We start from the raw sequence: 17858 nt of genomic DNA on the forward strand, positions 1-17858 counted from the left end.
AACCTCCGCCTCCTGGGTTCAGGCAATTCTCCTGCCTCAGCCTCCTGCGTAGCTGGGATTACAGGCACGCGCCACCATGCCCAGCTAATTTTTTGTATTTTTAGTAGAGACGGGGTTTCACCATGTTGACCAGGATGGTCTCGATCTCTTGACCTCGTGATCCACCCGCCTCGGCCTCCCAAAGTGCTGGGATTACAGGCTTTAGCCACCGCGCCCGGCGAAGCTCTACCTTTCTACCTTCCACCTGTGACCCTGACCCCCAACACACTAACAGCCCCCTGGCATCTGACCAAGGGGGCTTATGAAAGCAGCACCTTCCTACAAATCAAAAAAATAAGCCCTGTCCTCCAAGTAGACTCAGCCTTGACAGCCTCAGGGCCGGGTTCCCTGTGCGGCGCACAACCTGAAGTGTGCATGGTGGTTCTGCTGCGATACCCTGAGGGCCTGTGGTTTTGTGCTCCACCCCAGGCCTCACCTTCACCCAGGGTGCTAGCTAGGGTGGGCGCGGAGGCTGAGCTGGCCCCCCTTGGTGTGTAGGCCTTGATGTAGAAGCTGTAGGCGGTGGAGGGCTCCAGGTCGCTGACCAGGTGCTGAAAGGTGCTTTTGCTGACGGCTTCCTGATACTCCAGCTCTGGCGGGTCTGGAGAGGCACAGGGTGGGCATGGGAGTATGAAGGACTGGGGGCATTTCACCAGCATTGGCGACATGAGGGTAGCCAGGGTACAGAAGCGGGAGAAGCAAAGGGAGGCGTCAGGTCAGAACGTGCAGGATGGGAAGGGATGAGGACTAGTCAGTTAGAGGGAGGGGCAGCTGCGCGCACCAGCAGCCTTCCTGATGTGCAGGACGTAGCCGATGATCTCCTTGGTGTTGGCCAGCGGCTCACTCCAGGACACGCGCACCTCAGTGGACGACACAGAGACCGCCCGCACATTGCGGGGAGGCCCCGGCAGCCCCTCAGCCCACAGTACGGTCAGCCTGGCACTGGCCTGCGATGAGCCCGCACTGTTCTCAGCCACACACTGGTAGATGGCCTCATCTTCAGGACCGATTCCAGAAATGGTCAGTGTGCTGCAGGGGAGAGAGAGCCTCAGGTCCCCTCCTTCTCCCTGGAGGTTGGCCCAATCTCCCCATTGAAGAGATGGAGAAACTGAGTCTTTCCAGGAGACAAAGGACTTGTCTGAGGTCTCCCAGCGAGTTAGTGGTAAACTGGGACTCCAACCCAAGTCTCCAGCCTCCTGATTCTGTCCTCTTCCCCTGCAGGAGGTGCACGGTCTACTCAGGCCGCTCACTCCAGGCCCCCCTTCCCTTGCTCTTCCGGGCCCTCACCCCAGCACACACCACACACGTACCTGTTGTTATTCTTGAGCCTCACGTGGCCTCCTGGCTCTAGCACCTGTCCGTTCTTCAACCATGTGACGTGAGGTGGTGGCTCACCCTGGGCTTGGCAGGTGAACATGGCTGTGGTCCCAGCTGGCCTGGAGATGGACTGGGGGTGCTGCACGAACTCAGCTGGGGCTGCAAGTGGAGATGAGGGGGTGGGAGATGGGGGACAGAGACAGCTGTGAGTGACAGCATGAGGAAGGGCACAGGAAATGCAACCAGAGATACACGGGGCGAGAGGTGGGCTCCAAACACACATCTGCCCCCTGGAGACTCCTCCAGGTGGGGCCCAGCTCAGGAGATGGCCCTCTCCCACTTCCCTCCACCCCAGCAGACCCAAGAGGACTCTATTTTAACGACTATTTAAAAGACTGACATTTGTATCCGAAAGCAATCAAGCTGGGCTCCCAGTTCAGGAAATTGTTAAATAAATAAATGTGCTAATAGGTTTGGCTGCACCTCCAGAAAGCAGTAATGACGGGGGAGATGGATGAGCCTCCGTACCAGGAGCCCCCTCGCCCCCACATTCAATTCCGCTCTCGTCCAATCCCAGGCCTCAGCCTCTATTAACACTGGGAAATGAAATGCTCCATCACTTTCATGTGGACAGATTAACGGCACATGGAATGCTAAACAAACTGGCATTTAAGTTCCTAATTCTCCCACTTCCTGCCCTTTCCCCGGCTCTCCGGCAGGAACAACCATAGGAAAACGCTGAAAATGTTCATCCAAGCCCAGTGCATGGGGACAGTTGAGCCCCAGGGCAAGAGGGAAGGACCCGGTCAGCAGCAGGGCCCCGCCTCGCGGAGGGGACACAGCTCTGCCTGCACAGCGAGGCTGCTGGCGACAGCGTGAAAATGACAAGCAGGCTGGGAGCGCACAGGCAGGCAGGTGTGAGCATGGACGTGCCACATGTGTGAATGAAAACAGCACGTGGGGAGACACGTGTGAGTGACACAGGTGGGGACACCAGCTGAGATGAGAAAGTGGAAATGACTCCCGGGATGTAGGGGTGCTGGTGGCCCCGGAGGGCAGGCAGGAGCCGGCGCATGACCAAGACCCTTCCCAAGGCAAGCATTCCTTGGGGAGAGTGTGCCGCCTTTGACCTGGCCTGGGGGCCGGTGAGGGGCAAGGGGCAGGGCGAGGGCAAATCCAGGAGACTGGGGTGAGACAGGGCCCTGGGGTTGGGCCTGGGCCGGGAGGTAGGGGCTGTGCGGAGGTCCCTGCCCTCCTCCCCGGGGAGGGCTGATCCATACCTTGTACCACCAACCGGCCCTGTGCCGTTCTCCTCACGCGGGTGCCAGGTCTGTTGGCCGCACAGACATAGACACCGGAGTGCTGGACCGTCACGTCTGAGATGATGAGGTTTCCCGTGCCCAGCACCTGGATGCCCTCCACCCCGATAGGGCGGCCATCTGCGGAGGAAGGGGAGGAGAGATGGCTGGGGGTCGGATATAGGTGTGCAAGAGGGAAAGCAAAGGAACCTTCCAGAGGGCTCTCCTTCCTCCCGTCTTCCAGGGAGCCCCAATCTTTGACTCTGCCTCTTCCCTCCCAGGCACGTGAACATGGAAGAGGCAGAGAGAGCAGCACAGAACCCTCGCCCCTAGCAGTGGCGACCCTGTCCTGACTCACGGGCCACCTGCAAGGCCCTTTCCTTCTGATTCACAATCTGTAAAGTAAGAGTTTGGATTTGATTGACATTTCCCAGCCTGGTTTGTCTTTCTGGAAAAAAAGTTCCATGGTCAAATATCCATTCTACGCCTGGACAGTAAGTCACATCACAGTGCCCCCGTGACCGGGTACGGGAACCTGGTTAACTTTGTTTCCCTAACTTGTTAGACCAGCACGCCATTCCTTCCCGCTTGACAGATCATGCTCTGGGGAATGTTGGAACAGATGGTCCCTGGGGTGCCTGGAGGTTCCTCCTAATGGTGAGGCCACTCTTCCCAGCCTCTCCCAGGGACCTGGCCGTCCCCCTACCCCCACCGGGATCAGATTAGCACAGTCGGAATACAAGGAGACAGCTCCCCATTCAAGCCCTGAAGTGGTGAAATCTATTCCATTATCCCGCCTGCTGCCCCCCTTCCCCATCACTCAGCTGCTACAATGTGGCACAGTCTCCCTGTGAATGCAGCCCCACCCCACCCCCTCCAGAGTTTCCTTCCCCAGTGACCTTTCTGCTCAGACAATGTGGGCCCATCTGCACCCTTTCATTTCTCTCCTTCAGCTGCCTGGGGACTTAGGGGGCCAGGCTAGAGACTGGGGGGCCCAGAGTGAGGGTCTGACAACTGGCTGGGATTTTGAGGGGCTTGGGATTGCACAGCTGAGGAACATGACCGGGGTAATGAGGGCAGGGGTTAGCAGGAGGGGACAGATAGTGGGGTGCTGAGGGCTGCTAAAGGGTGCTGGGATCCCTGAGGCCGGGGTGAGGGAGGACGGCCGGACTGGGCAAGGTAACCCAGGGAGCTAAGCCCTCCCTGCAGGGGGAGGGAGAATGGCGTGGGCAGGCGGGCCTCCCTGGTCCTTCCAGGCAAGGGAAACTTACCCTCTTCCCAGGCCACAGGGATGAACAGCCCCTCCAGAGAACAAACAGGATTCCAAATGCCCCTGGAGCTGGGTGAGGAGTCTGAGACCGGCCCTCCCAGGGGGTGGGACAGGCTGGGGGGGCAGGGGCTTTGGGGATGAGGCTCACCCAGGCGGCTCCAGGACACAATGGGGCGAGGGTTGCCCGTGGCGACACACTCAAGCACCGCAGTCTGGTGCACCGTCAGGGTGAGGTTCTCAGGACCCACGAGGATGGCTGGCTCCTTGTAGGCCCCAGAGCCCGAGCCTGAGAGGAAGACACCATGTTTCCTCACTTCAGCTGGGGACTCTCCTGCTTCCTCACCCCACCCAGGACATGGCAGGTGGGAAACAAACACCAGCCCAGAAGCCAGGGCCTGTGGGCAGAGAGATACCAGGGACCAGGGTGTTCCGGACACCCGTCCCTCTGCTGCAGACCCTGCAGGGCCACCAGCGATGGGGTGGTCCTGGAGCTCAGCAGACGGCGTTCCAGGGGGAAATGAGCCGGAGACCTGGCCTCAGATTCCTCTGCACCCTCATGCCAGGCAGCACAGAGCCTGGCATTCTGCAGGTACTTGGCTGAGAAGCCTGAAGAGGCCAGTTGAAGGGGGTTGATCTAAGGGTGGGAGGAGGAGGAGGCCGGGTGGGGAGGTTGGGGGAAAGGGAGGTTGAGGGGCTTGGGATTGCACAGCTGACTGCGCAGCTGTCTACGTCCCCCAGGCCCTGCTCCTTCAAAGATGGGGAGCTGCCTGCCTCCTCTTCACTCCAGCTGGAGAGGAGCTTGCAGTCCACAGGGACCCAGGGCGAGGACTAAAGGACCCTCACCTGACACGGTAAGCCTGGCCCCGTGGCTGATCCGGATACTGGCAATGTTCGAGGCCACACAGTGGAAGACGCCACTGTCCTCAGCCCGAAGCCCTGTGATCTGCAGGACCCCCTTGGGCAGCAACGTGTACCTGTTGAGGGGAGGGACACAGTTGGCCACCAGCACAGCCACATGATCTAAAGACACGGGGCATCCGAGACACAGCCCAGGACCCAAGCACTGCCCCATCCCGACATCATCAGACACACACTGGGACCCTCGAAGGTGGACGTACCCTCAATTCCAACCTTGACATTGATCGCACAGAAACCTCAGCCACACCCACGAACCTAGAATCTCTGCCCAGCAAGTCGTGTGGATACCCATCTAAACTGCAACTGCAGAAACACCCCCATCTCGGGCACCTGTGGGCACCAACTGCAGCTCCCAGAGCCTCGGGCAGTCCTTCTCTGAGGCCAGTCACTGGCCACCTCTTCGTCCTCCCTCTGCCTTTCCCACACGTGGCTCACCTCTCATTGTCCGTGTCAATGGGGACTCTGTTCTTCTCCCATGTGATCAGGGGTTTGGGAAGTCCATGGATTTGGCACTGGAAGCGGGCCACACCGCCCTCCTCGCCCACGGTGGCCTGGGGATGTATGTGGAAGTCCGACATGGCTGGGGAAGAGAAGTGCGTGGATGTGGCACGCTGCTGGGGGCAGAGGGGAGGGGAGAATGGGCTGCACTGCAGTCACAGGCACGGAGGCCTGGAGCCCACTCCATCCAGGGGCAGGAATTCTCCTGCAAGGGCAATCACTTGGAGGACCCATCAGCACTTACTCCAGCCTCCAATAGCCAGGAGACATCTCTCCTAAGAGGTAGTATGGGCTGGGCTGGAATACTTTGTAGAAGGTCTGGACAAACTTCTAGATAACAAATGTCTAATAAAGAAATCCTAGGCTGCTGGGACTTCCCTTGGAGACATTGGTCCCCGCAAAATGACCCATAAAGGGCAATCAGACAAAGCCCTGCTCCCAAGCCCCACACTCCACTTTTTCAGTAGCCTTCAGATTCGTTTTCATAAACTCTCCCTAAGGCAGTCAAGGCCTCAGATCCTCTTCACATTTTCTTCTTTCTTTTTTTTTTTTTTTTGAAGACAACTGTTTCTCTGTCACCCAGGCTGGGGTGCAGTGGCGCAATCTCAGTTCACTGCGATCTCCGCTTCCCGGATTCAAGCAATTCTCCTGCCTCAGTCTCCCAAGTAGCTGGCACTACTGTCATGCCTGGCTAATTTTTTTGTATTTTAGTAGAGACGAGGTTTCGCGGTGTTTCCCAGGCTGGTCTCAAACTCCTGAGCTCAGGCAATCCACCTGCCTCGAACTCCCAAAATGCTAGGGTTACAGGCGTGAGCCGCCGTGCCCAGCAGTGCTTCACATTTTATAGAACTGGAAGCTGAGGCTCAGGGAGGGGAAGCAATTAGTCCAGTGTTGCCCACCAGGGACACTGGTCATCAGACCCTGGTTACCAAGGCCTGGTAGCTTTCTTTTGGTCCCGTCCTCCTCTTCCCACCCCCAGTTCAGCTGCAGTCTCTCTATGCACCCCAAGAGGGTGTTGCATCCATCCAAGGTGACAAGCCTCTCAGAAGACTGTCAGGCCTACCAATCTACATTTCAATGTGTCATAAATATTCAGGGTCCCCTCCCCACCTTTTGGGGATCTGAACTGTGGTCTGCAGAGATCATCAGTGCAGAGGGGCTGTGGCGCACCCTCCCGTGCCAGTTACAGGCTGGTTAGTGTTCCTGCCCACCCCCGTTTCCACCCATGCCCAAACCCCACCCTATAATGCCTGGGGAAGGAGCCCCTCCCACTTGGGTTCCCAGCCTCAGCACCAGGGCTGTGATTTCATTAAAATCCACTTTGCTTCAAGTGCGGGAAGGCGGTGCACCATCTGTCCAGGCCGGCAGCCCCTCATCCCAGGCACTCCATCAACTGGGACAGTTGCGCCCCTCCCAGAGGAAGCCCTCCCCCACAGCAGCAGGGACACTGGAGCTGGTCCTGGCTCCTGTTCATGGCTCCCTGGTGTGGGCACCACCCTCCCTGTGGCCCCCATGCCCCATCTAAAGCCCCCTCAATCCACCGGGCTGATCTGGCCTCCAGCGAGGCCCGAAAGGCGAGCCTTTGTGCCCTTCCACCCAGAGTCCCTGGGGGCTGGCTCCTTTGTGGTGTGTTCTCCATCTCATTTGCATGTGGTTCATTAAATATAAACATGCATAAAAATCCCCCGCCCTGCCTCCTCCTCTTTGAGGGCCTCCTGGGAGTGTGGCTGATGGGTGTGTGCACCTCTTTGTACATGTGTGCGAGGCTGTGTCTCCATGTATGTGGTCTGAGTGTCCATGTCTGGATGCGGTGGATGTGTGCCTCGGGTCTGTACAGGTAATCAATCACGCATAGGTACAGTCCTTATAAACAGTACCTTGGTGCCCTGGGGGTGGGCGGTAGGGGCAAGTGTGCCAGCTTGTGCCCCCATCAGGCTTGGTGAGAGGATTCCCAGGGAGCACTGGGAGGTCAGCCTTCCCGGTCTCAGGCCAAAGGCCATGTCTGGCCAAGGGAGGTCAGCCCAGGGGCTTGGGGGAGGGGGCCGAGGTGCTGCTGGGGCCCCTCTACTGCCTCTAGCCCTCAACCTCCAGGATGGTAACTGGATGCCATGAGCACAGGGAGAAGAGAGGCACCCAGGCTCCAGGGTCAGCTGTCTATGTCCCCCAGGCCCTGCTCCTTCGAAGATGGGGAGCTGCCTGCCTCTTCGCTCCAGCTGGAGAGGAGCTCCAAGTACCTCAGGGACCTGGAGTGGGGACTAATGGCTCTGCTGACTACAGATGCCTCCTCATTAGGGAAGGAATCCTTTTGTGCTTCTCGCCCCATTCTGGGCTCCCTGGAGGCGCCCAGCTAGGAGCTGGCCTGAGGAAATATACAAGGGAAAGGGCTGCTTCTATCAGGGCGCTGGGGATGGAGAAAGTCTGGCTTCCACTGCCTGGCTTCCTCCTCCTCCCCCAGCACTGAGCAGCCACAACACAGCTGGACATGGCGCAAGAGCTGGAAGGGTCACAGGTGTGGGGCCAGTCTGATAGCCTCCACTGTGTACAGTGCGGCTCCTAAGGGTCCCCTGGGGCCCCCTGGATGCAGCTGAGCCCACCTCCTGCACGCATTCCCCCCGTCAGTGCAGCACCTTGCTGTACCTCTCTGTCAGCTTTACTTGGTTACGGTTCTGCCACACATTTAATTTGAAGGGAAGCTTTGCCTTTAAGAGTAACTGAAGCCTGGGCAGGGTGGCTCACAGCTGTAATCCCGGCACTTTGGGAAGCCGAGGTGGGCGGATCCCCTGAGATCGGGAGATCGAGACCAGCCTGACCAACATGGAGAAAATACGATATTAGCTAAGTGTGGTGGCACACGCCTGTAGTCCCAGCTACTCGGGAGGCCGGGGCAGGGGAATCACTTGAACCTGGGAGATGCAGGTTGCGGTGAGCTGAGATAGCATCATTGTACTCCAGCCTGGGTGACAGAATAAGACTCTGTCTCAAAAAAAAAAAAAAAAAAGAGCAATTGTAAACCACGAATCTGAAGCCAATCTAACTGCAGAGTGGCCTGCATGTTGGACTAGCTTCTCACTGTGTAGGGAAAGGTAAGCTGGCTGCCCAGGTGTGGTCCGGGAAGGACAGGCGGAAGAGGAGGCTGTGGTCTTCTTCATCTGGGGCTCCTCCGTCTCTCCCTTCCCTAACCCTCTCTCAACTCTTTGGTCGTCCCGCATGCTCCTTAGGCGTCCTGAGAGCTCTGTGAGACCCTGGGCAGGCAGCACTCTCTCAACCACGAAGGAAGGGAGTGGACAAGCCACTCTTCAGGGCCCCTCCAGCCCTCCCTCCCCATCCGTCTTCATGAACAGGATCCACAATCTCTGGGCCAGCAAACTCAGCTTCGCTGGAGTCTCCTAAAACCTTCCACACACATCTATTTCATAAGCAATAGTATTTTTCCTTTTCTTTTTTCCTTTTGAGACAGGATCTCACGCTGTCACCCAGGCTGGTGTGCAGTGGTGGGATGCAAGCTCACTGCAGACTTGACCTCCCAGGCTCAAGCAATCCTCCCACCTCAGCCTCCCAAAGAGCTGGGATCACAGGCATGCACCATCACACCCAACTAATTTTTTAATTCCTTTTTTTTTTTTTTTTTGAGATGGAGTCTTGCTCTGTCGCCCAGGCTGGAATGCAGTGGCACCATCTTGGCTCAGTGCAGCCTCCACCTCCCAGGCTCCAGTGACTCTCCTGCCTCAGCCTCCCGAGTAGTTGGAATTACATGTGCGCGCCACCACGCCCGGCTAATTTTTGTATTTGTAATACAGACGGGATTTCACCATATTGGTCAGGATGTTTTCAAACTCCTGACCTCGTGATCCACCCACCTTGGCCTCCCAAAGTTCTGGGATGACAGGGGTGAGCCACTGTGCCCGGCCAATTTCTATATTTCTTATAGAGACAGGGTTTCCCTACGTTTCCCGGGCTGGCACAGCATTTTGCTTTTTGAAGTTTGAGGAAAAGGTATGTTGGGGCCACTTTGGCCCCCGCTAGTCCCTCAGGGTAGAACATGTTTGATTCACGAGTATGTTTACGCCCTGCCTTGCGCCAGCAGGACACAGAGTCGGGTAGGCTATCCCGGATTACATCTCTCTAGGGAGAAGGTCCCTGGAAAAACATGAGGAAGTGGGGCTGAGGGCCGGACCTCAGAGCACCCTGAGACCTGAACAAGTCACCCTGCAGGCCACTGTGTTGCTGATGACAGTGCGGACGAGCTAGTGTGTTAGCACTGATGTTTGTGTCTGGTGTGGGTGGTATTGTGTCTGTGGCTGGTGCATGTGACAGTGCTGCTGTGATTTGGTTCTTTACACTCCTGTGGACATCTGTTGGCCTGGTGCAGACAGTTCAAGCTGGCTGATGGGAGAGGGTGATGGGCAATGGTCCTCGAGAAAGTGACAGGGAGGGCAAAGTCCTCCTTGGCAGTAGGTGGGGAGAAAGGAAGGAGAGGCCCCTTTGTTCTCAGTGATCTGGGAAGCAGCCTCCCAGCCCCTCCCTGCCACCACCATAGGTGCAACCAGGCTGTGGGCAGAGACAGAGGGCAGAGAGTGAGCTTAGCAATTCACAGGGTTGGAAGGGAACAGAAACAGGCCGGAAGCAGTTCCTGGACACCCCTATAAATCACCAGACGGGAGGGGTCTCCTGAGAGCCAGCTCTACGGCTGCTCAGGGAGGGGAGGGGGACTTTCTTCCTGGTCCAGGACCTCTGACAAGGTCAGGCCTGGATCTGATTAGACAGGCTCCAGGGGGAGGTGAGGGCAGCAAAGGGTCGAGGTAGAGTTCTGGGAAGGAAGCTCAGGCCCCCCACCCTTTGGCCACAGCCAGACTCCCATCCGGTGTGTGATGGTAAAAAGATCTGGGGCCATGTTTGGATGGAGAGATCAAAACGTAACCTTTACAAAAGCGAGGGGCCCTGGGGGTCTGAGGCGCCGGCTGCCCCCACCTCATAGAGCCATTCAGGAGGGGCAGTTGTGAACCGCAGACTCTTCCGAAGGCCACCAAGGCCCGTTCCCTCCTTGTATCCATCCCTGACAAAGACCAGGGAGATGCAGCCTTCCGGATGTCCAGCCCCTCCACAGGCAGCTGGGACAATTATCATGTTTTTTGGTTACTCCAGACACATGCCTGAATCCCACACACTTCTACCTGCGGCCCCATCTTTTCCCTTTAAAACCACATTTCCGTTTTTTTGAGATAGAGTCTCCATCTATCACCCAGGCTCCAGTGCAGTGGCAAGATCCCAGCTCACTGAAACCTTTGCCTCCTGGGTTCAGGCGATTCTCCTGTCTTAGCCTCCCAAGTAGCTGGGACTACAAGCACACGCCACCATGCCACGCTAATTTTTGTAATTTTAGTAGAGATGGGGTTTTGCCATGTTGGCCAGGCTGGTCTTGAACTCCTGACCTCAAGTGATCCACCCGCCCAGCCTCTCAAAGCGCTGGGATTACGGGTGTGAGCCACCACGCCTGGCCCACATTTTCCAATATAGTGGGCAGCTATTAAGCACTTGAAATGTGGCCAGTCCAAATTGAGATGGGCTGTAGGTATCAAGTACACACTGGATTTTGAAGACCTAGTATTAAAAAAAGAGAGAGAGAAAAGACACTAATCTTAGGGGAATGCAAATCAAAGCTACAATGGAATGTGTACTATCAAAAATACAGAACATAGCAACTGCTGATGAGGATGTGGAGAAATCGAAAGCCTTGTGCACTGTTGGTGGGAGTGCAAAACGGTGCAGCCGCTGTGCAACACCGTATGATTCCAAAACAATTAAAAGCAGAATTAGCACTTTTAATTGTTTAGTGATCCAGCAATCCCACTTTTGGGTATTTACCCAAAAGAACCGAAGGCAGAGTCTCAAAGAGATATTTGATAATGTCTACAGCAACATTATTCACAATAGCTGAAAGGTGAAGGAAACTTGTGTCTATTGACAGATGGATAAATAAGATGTGGTATATACATAGAGTGGAATATTATTCAGCCTTAAAAAGGAGGAAATCCAGGCCGGGCGCGGTGGCTCACGCCTGTAATCCCAGCACTTTGGGAGGCCGAGGCGGGTGGATCACGAGGTCAAGAGATCGAGACCATCCTGGTCAACATGGTGAAACCCCGTCTCTACTAAAAATACAAAAAAATTAGCTGGGCATGGTGGCGCGTGCCTGTAATCCCAGCTACTCAGGAGGCTGAGGCAGGAGAACTGCCTGAACCCAGGAGGCGGAGGCTGCAGTGAGCCGAGATCGCGCCATTGCACTCCAGCCTGGGCGACACAGCGAGACATCTAAAAAAAAAAGAAGGAAATCCTGACACATGTGACAACAGGGAGGAAACCTGAGGAGGACACTATGCTAGGTGAGATAAGCCAGTCACAAAAGATACTGTACAATTCTACTTATTTGAGGTATGTAGAGCAGTCAAAGTCATGGCCCACAGGGCTTTACATCACCAGAGGACTCTGAGTTAATTTCAATCATCAACCATCCCCATCTGTGCTGTCCAATGTGGTAGCTATAAGCCACATGTGGCCATAGATTTATTTTTTTGAGACAGGGTCTTCCTCCGTCACCCAGGCTGGGGTGCAGTGGCATGATCCTGGCTCACTGTAACCTATGCCAAGTGATTCTCATGCCTCAGCCTCCCTAGTAGCTAGGATTACAGGCACCCGCCACCATGCCTGCATAGTTTTTCGTATTTTTAGGAGTGGTGGGGTTTCATTCTGTCGGCCAGGCTGGTCTCGAACTCCTGGCCTCAAGTGATCCTCCCACCTGGGCCTCCCAAAATGTTGGGATTAACAGGCATGAGCCACCATGCCTGGCCTCACATGTGGCCATTTAAATTAGAATTACATACAATTAAAAAATTTAGTTCCTTCTTCTCACTAGCCACATTTCAAGTGCTCAGCAGCCACAAGTGGTTACTGGCTGCACTACGGGTCAGCCCCAATAGAAGAACTTCAGTCACTGTAGAGACGTCTGTCGGACAGCACTGGTCCAGACCCGAGGGAAGGCCGTGGAATCCCCCACCTCCCCACCACCTTCTCTTCTGCTTTCCTGCTGTCCTGCCAGAGAGCAACCCTCCTCTCCATCCTCATCACTGGCTGGCCTTGTCCCTGCCTGCACCCCACCTCTTGGCCACATGGACTCAGAGACTGATGACGACGCCCCCATCTGATTTCATACTAGGGCTACTGGAGTGCAGTGACACGATCTCGGCTCACTGCAACCTCTGCCTCCCGGGTTCCAGTGATTCTCCTGCCTCCGGCTCCTGAGTAGCTGGGACTACAGGCGTGTGCCACCACATCCGGCTAATTTTATTTTTTTTGGTAGAGACGGGGTTTCACCATATTGGCCAGGCTGGTCTCGAACTCCTGACCTTGTGATCCACCCGCCTCGGCCTCCCAAAGTGCTAGGATTTCAGGCATAAGCCACCGCACCTGGCCTATGTGTGTGTCTGTGTTTTTTCTTTGTTTTTGAGACAGGGTCTTGCTCTGTCTCCCAGGCTCACCTTGACCTCTCTGGTTCAGACCTTTTTGAAGTAGCGGTACAGGGAGGAGATGAATGGTAAAGATTCTGGACTCATACAGAACTGAGTTCAAACCTTAGCACTACCATTATGGACTGTGAGATCTTGGGCAAGTGATACAATCTCTCAGAATTGCTGTTGTCTCACTTATAAAACCAGATGATCACAGCTCACTCACTGGAGCTACTGCGATAGGGGAGGATTCAATGAGCTATGACCGTAAAGTGCTCAGCACAGGCCCTGGCAGAGAGTGAATACTTGCTATCTATTCTTGAGGGGAGATGGTATAATCTTGAGTTAAAAGGGAACTGAGAGGTTGTGGAAGAGCAGGGCGGGGGGTCAGGAAGAAGTAGTGGTAGCTCTCTTCTCCAAGAAGCAGCCTCTTCCCTGGGAGGGGACGAGGCTCAGGGAGTGGGTGGTGGAGCTCAAGCTGTCTGGAGAAGGGAGTCAAAACTGAATTTGCAAGGCCTGAATGGTGCAGGGGGAGGACATGGGGAGGCAAGCAGCAGGGTATAAACCAGAGCCTCTGCTACCTTATTCTTTATTCTGCCTGGGGGCTTCACAGGGGCCCCAATAGACAAGCTGTCAGCTGGAAGAGGCCACTGGGTAATTGAGGCCTTGATTTCTCTAGTAAAATGTTTATGAAGCCTATAAACCCAGCCCTTTATTGGCCAGGCTCATTCCGGGGGTTGGATGTGGCTCCCCGAGGTACAGTTAAAACACCTGCTGAACTCAGGCGCCCGATGACTACTTCAGCCCCCACCCAGACTCACCAGAGCCACCAGGCAGAGTGCTGCTGGGGCATGGCTGGGGCAGGATGGCCCCTGGAGAGCAAGGAGGCAGCCAAGTCCCATGTCAGATGCGCTTTACATTCCTCAAGGTACCTGCAAATATCCCATCTCTGTAAGTCTATGAGGAGAAAGGTGGAGAGAGCCCTGAATCTGGGGGAGGCTGGGTGCTTGTTCAAGGTCCCTGGTGGGGAATGGTCTTGTCATCAGGGTTCTCTGGCCCAGGCTCATCCTTCCCAACCCTCTGAGCCATGGACCCGTCATCCGGGTCCCTAGTTAGCCCCTGATTTTGGCCCACACTGACCGGCTGTGATCATCTGGGGTGGGGGAAGTACGACTTACTTCCCTGGGCTTCCAAAGGAGCGTCTGAGAGTTGAATGAAGGCTCTGAACCCAAAGAGTATGTTCTGAGAAGGGGGAGGCTCTGTGGCATCTGGGTGTCAGAGTGGGTGGGAGTGGGTATGGGAAGACGGGTGTCTGGCATTTACAAATAGCCTCAGGGGACTGTGGTGGCTTCGGCGGGGGTGACTGACCCGTCTGGGCCTTTGCCTGGTGACCCTGCTCTGAGAAGCCTCTGGATGCCTTTGTCTGCCTTCCTGGCCTCCTCAAGTCCCTCACCTCCTGCCTTGGGCCCCTAAACCCCAGCCCCTCCCTCCTCCCTCCCTCACTACCACCGGCTCACCACTCCCCCACACCCAAGTCTAACACAAAAGGCAACTTTGTCTTTCAAGTCAGCAGCCATAAATCCACCTCCCCTCTCACAGCCACCTCTGACAAACAGGGGCCTGGATGGGGACAGTGGGAGGCTGGATTCCGCTCGGGAACATCCCCGAATCTGGCTGTTGTGCCCTTGGCTCAGACTGGGTGAAACGAGCCACAAGGCCAAAGGCGGGGCTGCAGGGCCGGCACCGGGCTCACAGCAGCCTCTAGGCTAGGCTTTTACAACCAGAAGGGAATAAAGCCACTTAACGCCCTGCTTTTAATTACTCAGCCCCAGAATCTGGAGGCTCCAGTTCTTCCTCCAGATCAAGCTATGAGCTCCTCCTCCTTCCGTGGAGGGTGTGAATCGTGCCTGGGGGAATGTGCTGTGGGACACAGGCCGGGCACCTCCTTAGACAGCACAGAGACTGGGGGTACACTGTCCTGCATTCCGTGGTAGCCTCTTGCATTCAGGGAGGAGGGAAAGGGAGAGGGAGAAAGGCACCTCCTGCTCCATGTGACGTCCCATCAACCCCACAGCTGGGTTTTCAAAAGCAGTCCCAATTTCAAGTATTTTACCCTGTTTTCATCCTACATATCAGGCAATGAGTCAGGAGGTGTCCTGGCTTTGCGTTTGGGAAATACAGTCGTCTGTTCTATTTATGCAGCAGACCCACTGAGTCAACTGTAAGCATTCATTCAATAGATACTTACTGAATGCTAATGTGTCAGGGCATTCTGGCACCCCAGGAGCAAACTCTCTCCATCCCACAAGTCCTGTCCTTAGATGCACACACCCAAGCTCCTAGGAAACATCAGAAGGATGATGGCCAGGTGCAGTGGCTCACACCTGTAATCCCAGCACTTCGGGAGGCCGAGGTGGGCGGATCGCTTGAGCCCGGGAGTTTGAGACCAGCTTGGGCAACATGATGAAACCGTGTCTCTACAAAAAGTACACAAATAAGCTGGGCGTGGTGGCATGTGCCTGCAGTCCCAGCTACTTAGGAGGCTGAGGCAGGAGGATCGCTTGAGCCCAACAGGTCGAGGCTGCAGTGGGCCGTGACTGTGTTACTGCACTCTAGCCCAGGTCACAGAGTGAGACCCTGCCACACACACACCCCTGCACACACACAAAAGAAAGAAAGAAAACAAAAAGTAAGAAGCATCAGAAGGATGAAGGCACCAGAGCCAGGATCCTAGGTCACTGTCACAGTAACACGGCTCTGAAAAACAGACCTGCAAAGGCCATCAATGGGCAAAGGTTAGATGTTACTTCCATCTGCATAACTCTGTATAACAGATTACTAGCCCTTCTAAGGCTCAGGCATGTTAGGAAACTTGCCCGTGGTCACACAGCCAGTCAGTGAGGTTAAGGCAAACATTTGGACTTAACAATGGTCTGACTCCAAATCCAGGGCTCTTTGCCTTCATCACAAAGCTGTCCTCGATGGAGAAATACATATTCAAATGCCCCTTAAACATGACTGATGAGGCCTACGCTCACCCAGAAAAACACAGAGGCACGACATCTAGACCACTACAGCCACCCTTCCTACTCACACTCAGGGTCACCCAAGACACAGCAGGCTTCGCTTTAACTCCCCCAGTGGTTTGGTCTGGGTTTTATGGAGAGCAGCTACTGCAAATAAGCACCATGATAAGGTGGTATCATCACCCCGGCTGATGGGCACTGTGCCCCCACATGGCTCCTGATTTCTATTAATACAGACAAATAAGCCACCAAGAAGGCTGTTCCTTCAGCATTTTCACTCTGTCCTCCAGCGGACCCGAGCTGTGGGGCCTTCCAAGGGTGGGCCTGCGGGTCTGTGCCTGTAGTCCAGCCCATTGGGTTGTATCAAATAGAGGAGTGATTTATTTTCCTGTTTGGTGGGCTTGAGAGGAGGCACTGCAAAATGCTAGTGGCTTCCATGGAGTGAAAGAGTAGCCATGAGACAGCTCTTTTTTTTTTTTTTTGAGATGGAGTCTTGCTCTGTCACCCAGGCTGGAGTGCAATGGTGCGATCTCGGCTCACCGCAGCCTCTGCCTCCCAGATTCAAGTGATTCTCCCGCCTCAGCCACCCGAGTAGCTGGGATTACAGGTGCCCACCATCATGCCTGGCTAATTTTTTTGCATTTTTAGTAGAGATGGCATTTCCCACCCTGAACTCCCAACCTCAGGTGATTCGCCCACCTCAGCCTCCCAACGTGCTGGGATTACAGGCGTGAGTCATCAGGCCCGGACGAGACTCAGCTCTTTTAACAACTGGATATGTGGTCTTGGTAAAGGCACAGCTCCTCCCTGAGCCTCTGTTCCCTCCTCTGTAAAATGTTGGACAATTCAGTGACTGAGTCTCATCCAGCTGCAACCTTTGAGGCACATCTGCTTCCAAGTACCAGCCAACAGTGCAGGGGCAGGGGCTGGGAGATGACTTGGAATTCCTCTCTGCCTTGGACTTGAAACTGTCCAGGCCCAGCAGAGGCCCTCTCCACAGACAGCGCGTCTCTGCCGGTGTCAGGGTCACCAATCTTCCTTATGTAAACCTGCCCAGTCCCACAATATCCCTCACTTCCGCCGTTCTGGGCAGGACACCGGATCTCCCTTACCTCCCGGAAGGGCGTCTGGCTAAGGGGGTCCAAGCTGCAGCTATTAAGTAAATTGCTTTCACATGACCACAAGGACAACTCAGCAAAAACAGACACTTCCCCCAAATTTTCAGAGCCAGATATTAGGATTTGTAGGAACTAATATAATTGGGGTTTAGGTAACAGAGAGGCAGGCTGAGATCAGCTCCTGGCTCTGTCACAGATTCCCCTGTGTGACCTTTTGATTCCAACCTTGATTTTCTCATCTGTAAAATGGGAATGGGGTAGGACAGACAAATAATCTCTAAGGTCCATACTAACATTAAGATTCCAGGATAACTTAACTGGGTAAAGTGGCCCCTCTTCATCTGTCAGAGGCCTGTGAACAACAGCAACACCATCTTACACCGGAGCGGGGTAACATGAGGCTGAAATCTCCTGGGCTGCATTCCCAGAGGGGTACAGCATTCTACGTCACAGGATGAGATTTTGTCAGCACAAAATACAGGTCATAAAGGCTTTGACGATAAGACAGGTGGCAGGCGGGGCGCGGTGGCTCACGCCTATAATCCCAGCACTTTGGAAGGCTGAGGCAGGTGGATCACCTGAGGTCAGGAGTTTGAGACTAACCTGACCAAATGAAAAAACCCTGTCCCTACTGAAAATACAAAAATTAGCCGGCCATAGTGCCATAGGGCTGTAATCCTAGCTACTTGGGAGGCTGAGGCAAGGCAGGAGAGTTGCTTGAGCCTGGGAGGCAGAGGCTGCAGTGAGCTGAGACTGTGCCATTGTCCTCCAGCCTGGGTGACAAGAGCGAAACTTCGTCGCAAACTACAACAGCAATAACACAAACAGGTTCCAGTAAAGGGGGCGGCCCACGCCCAGCAAAACCAAAATAG

The 17858-nt window shown here is 55.1% G+C and overlaps 1 protein-coding gene across 4 annotated transcripts in view; it reads right to left on the reverse strand.

Annotated features, from left to right (window-relative positions):
- The window catches only part of IGDCC3 (immunoglobulin superfamily DCC subclass member 3), a 50396-nt gene that overhangs the window by 4329 nt on the left and 28209 nt on the right, over positions 1-17858 (reverse strand). For all 4 annotated transcript variants that reach the window (XM_032250988.1, XM_032250986.1, XM_032250985.1 and 1 more), the window contains exons 2-8: positions 5278-5422; positions 4768-4898; positions 4073-4210; positions 2637-2795; positions 1350-1515; positions 821-1068; positions 476-640 (exon numbers count right to left, since the gene is read on the reverse strand). In XM_032250988.1, coding sequence (XP_032106879.1) covers positions 476-640; positions 821-1068; positions 1350-1515; positions 2637-2795; positions 4073-4210; positions 4768-4898; positions 5278-5422 — 1152 coding nt within the window. The remainder of the gene's footprint in view (positions 1-475; positions 641-820; positions 1069-1349; positions 1516-2636; positions 2796-4072; positions 4211-4767; positions 4899-5277; positions 5423-17858) is intronic.

Source organism: Sapajus apella, unplaced genomic scaffold (genome assembly GCF_009761245.1).
Source record: "Sapajus apella isolate SASKATOON/1434 unplaced genomic scaffold, GSC_monkey_1.0 scaffold74, whole genome shotgun sequence".
In the NCBI taxonomy this organism is placed as follows: domain Eukaryota; kingdom Metazoa; phylum Chordata; class Mammalia; order Primates; family Cebidae; genus Sapajus; species Sapajus apella.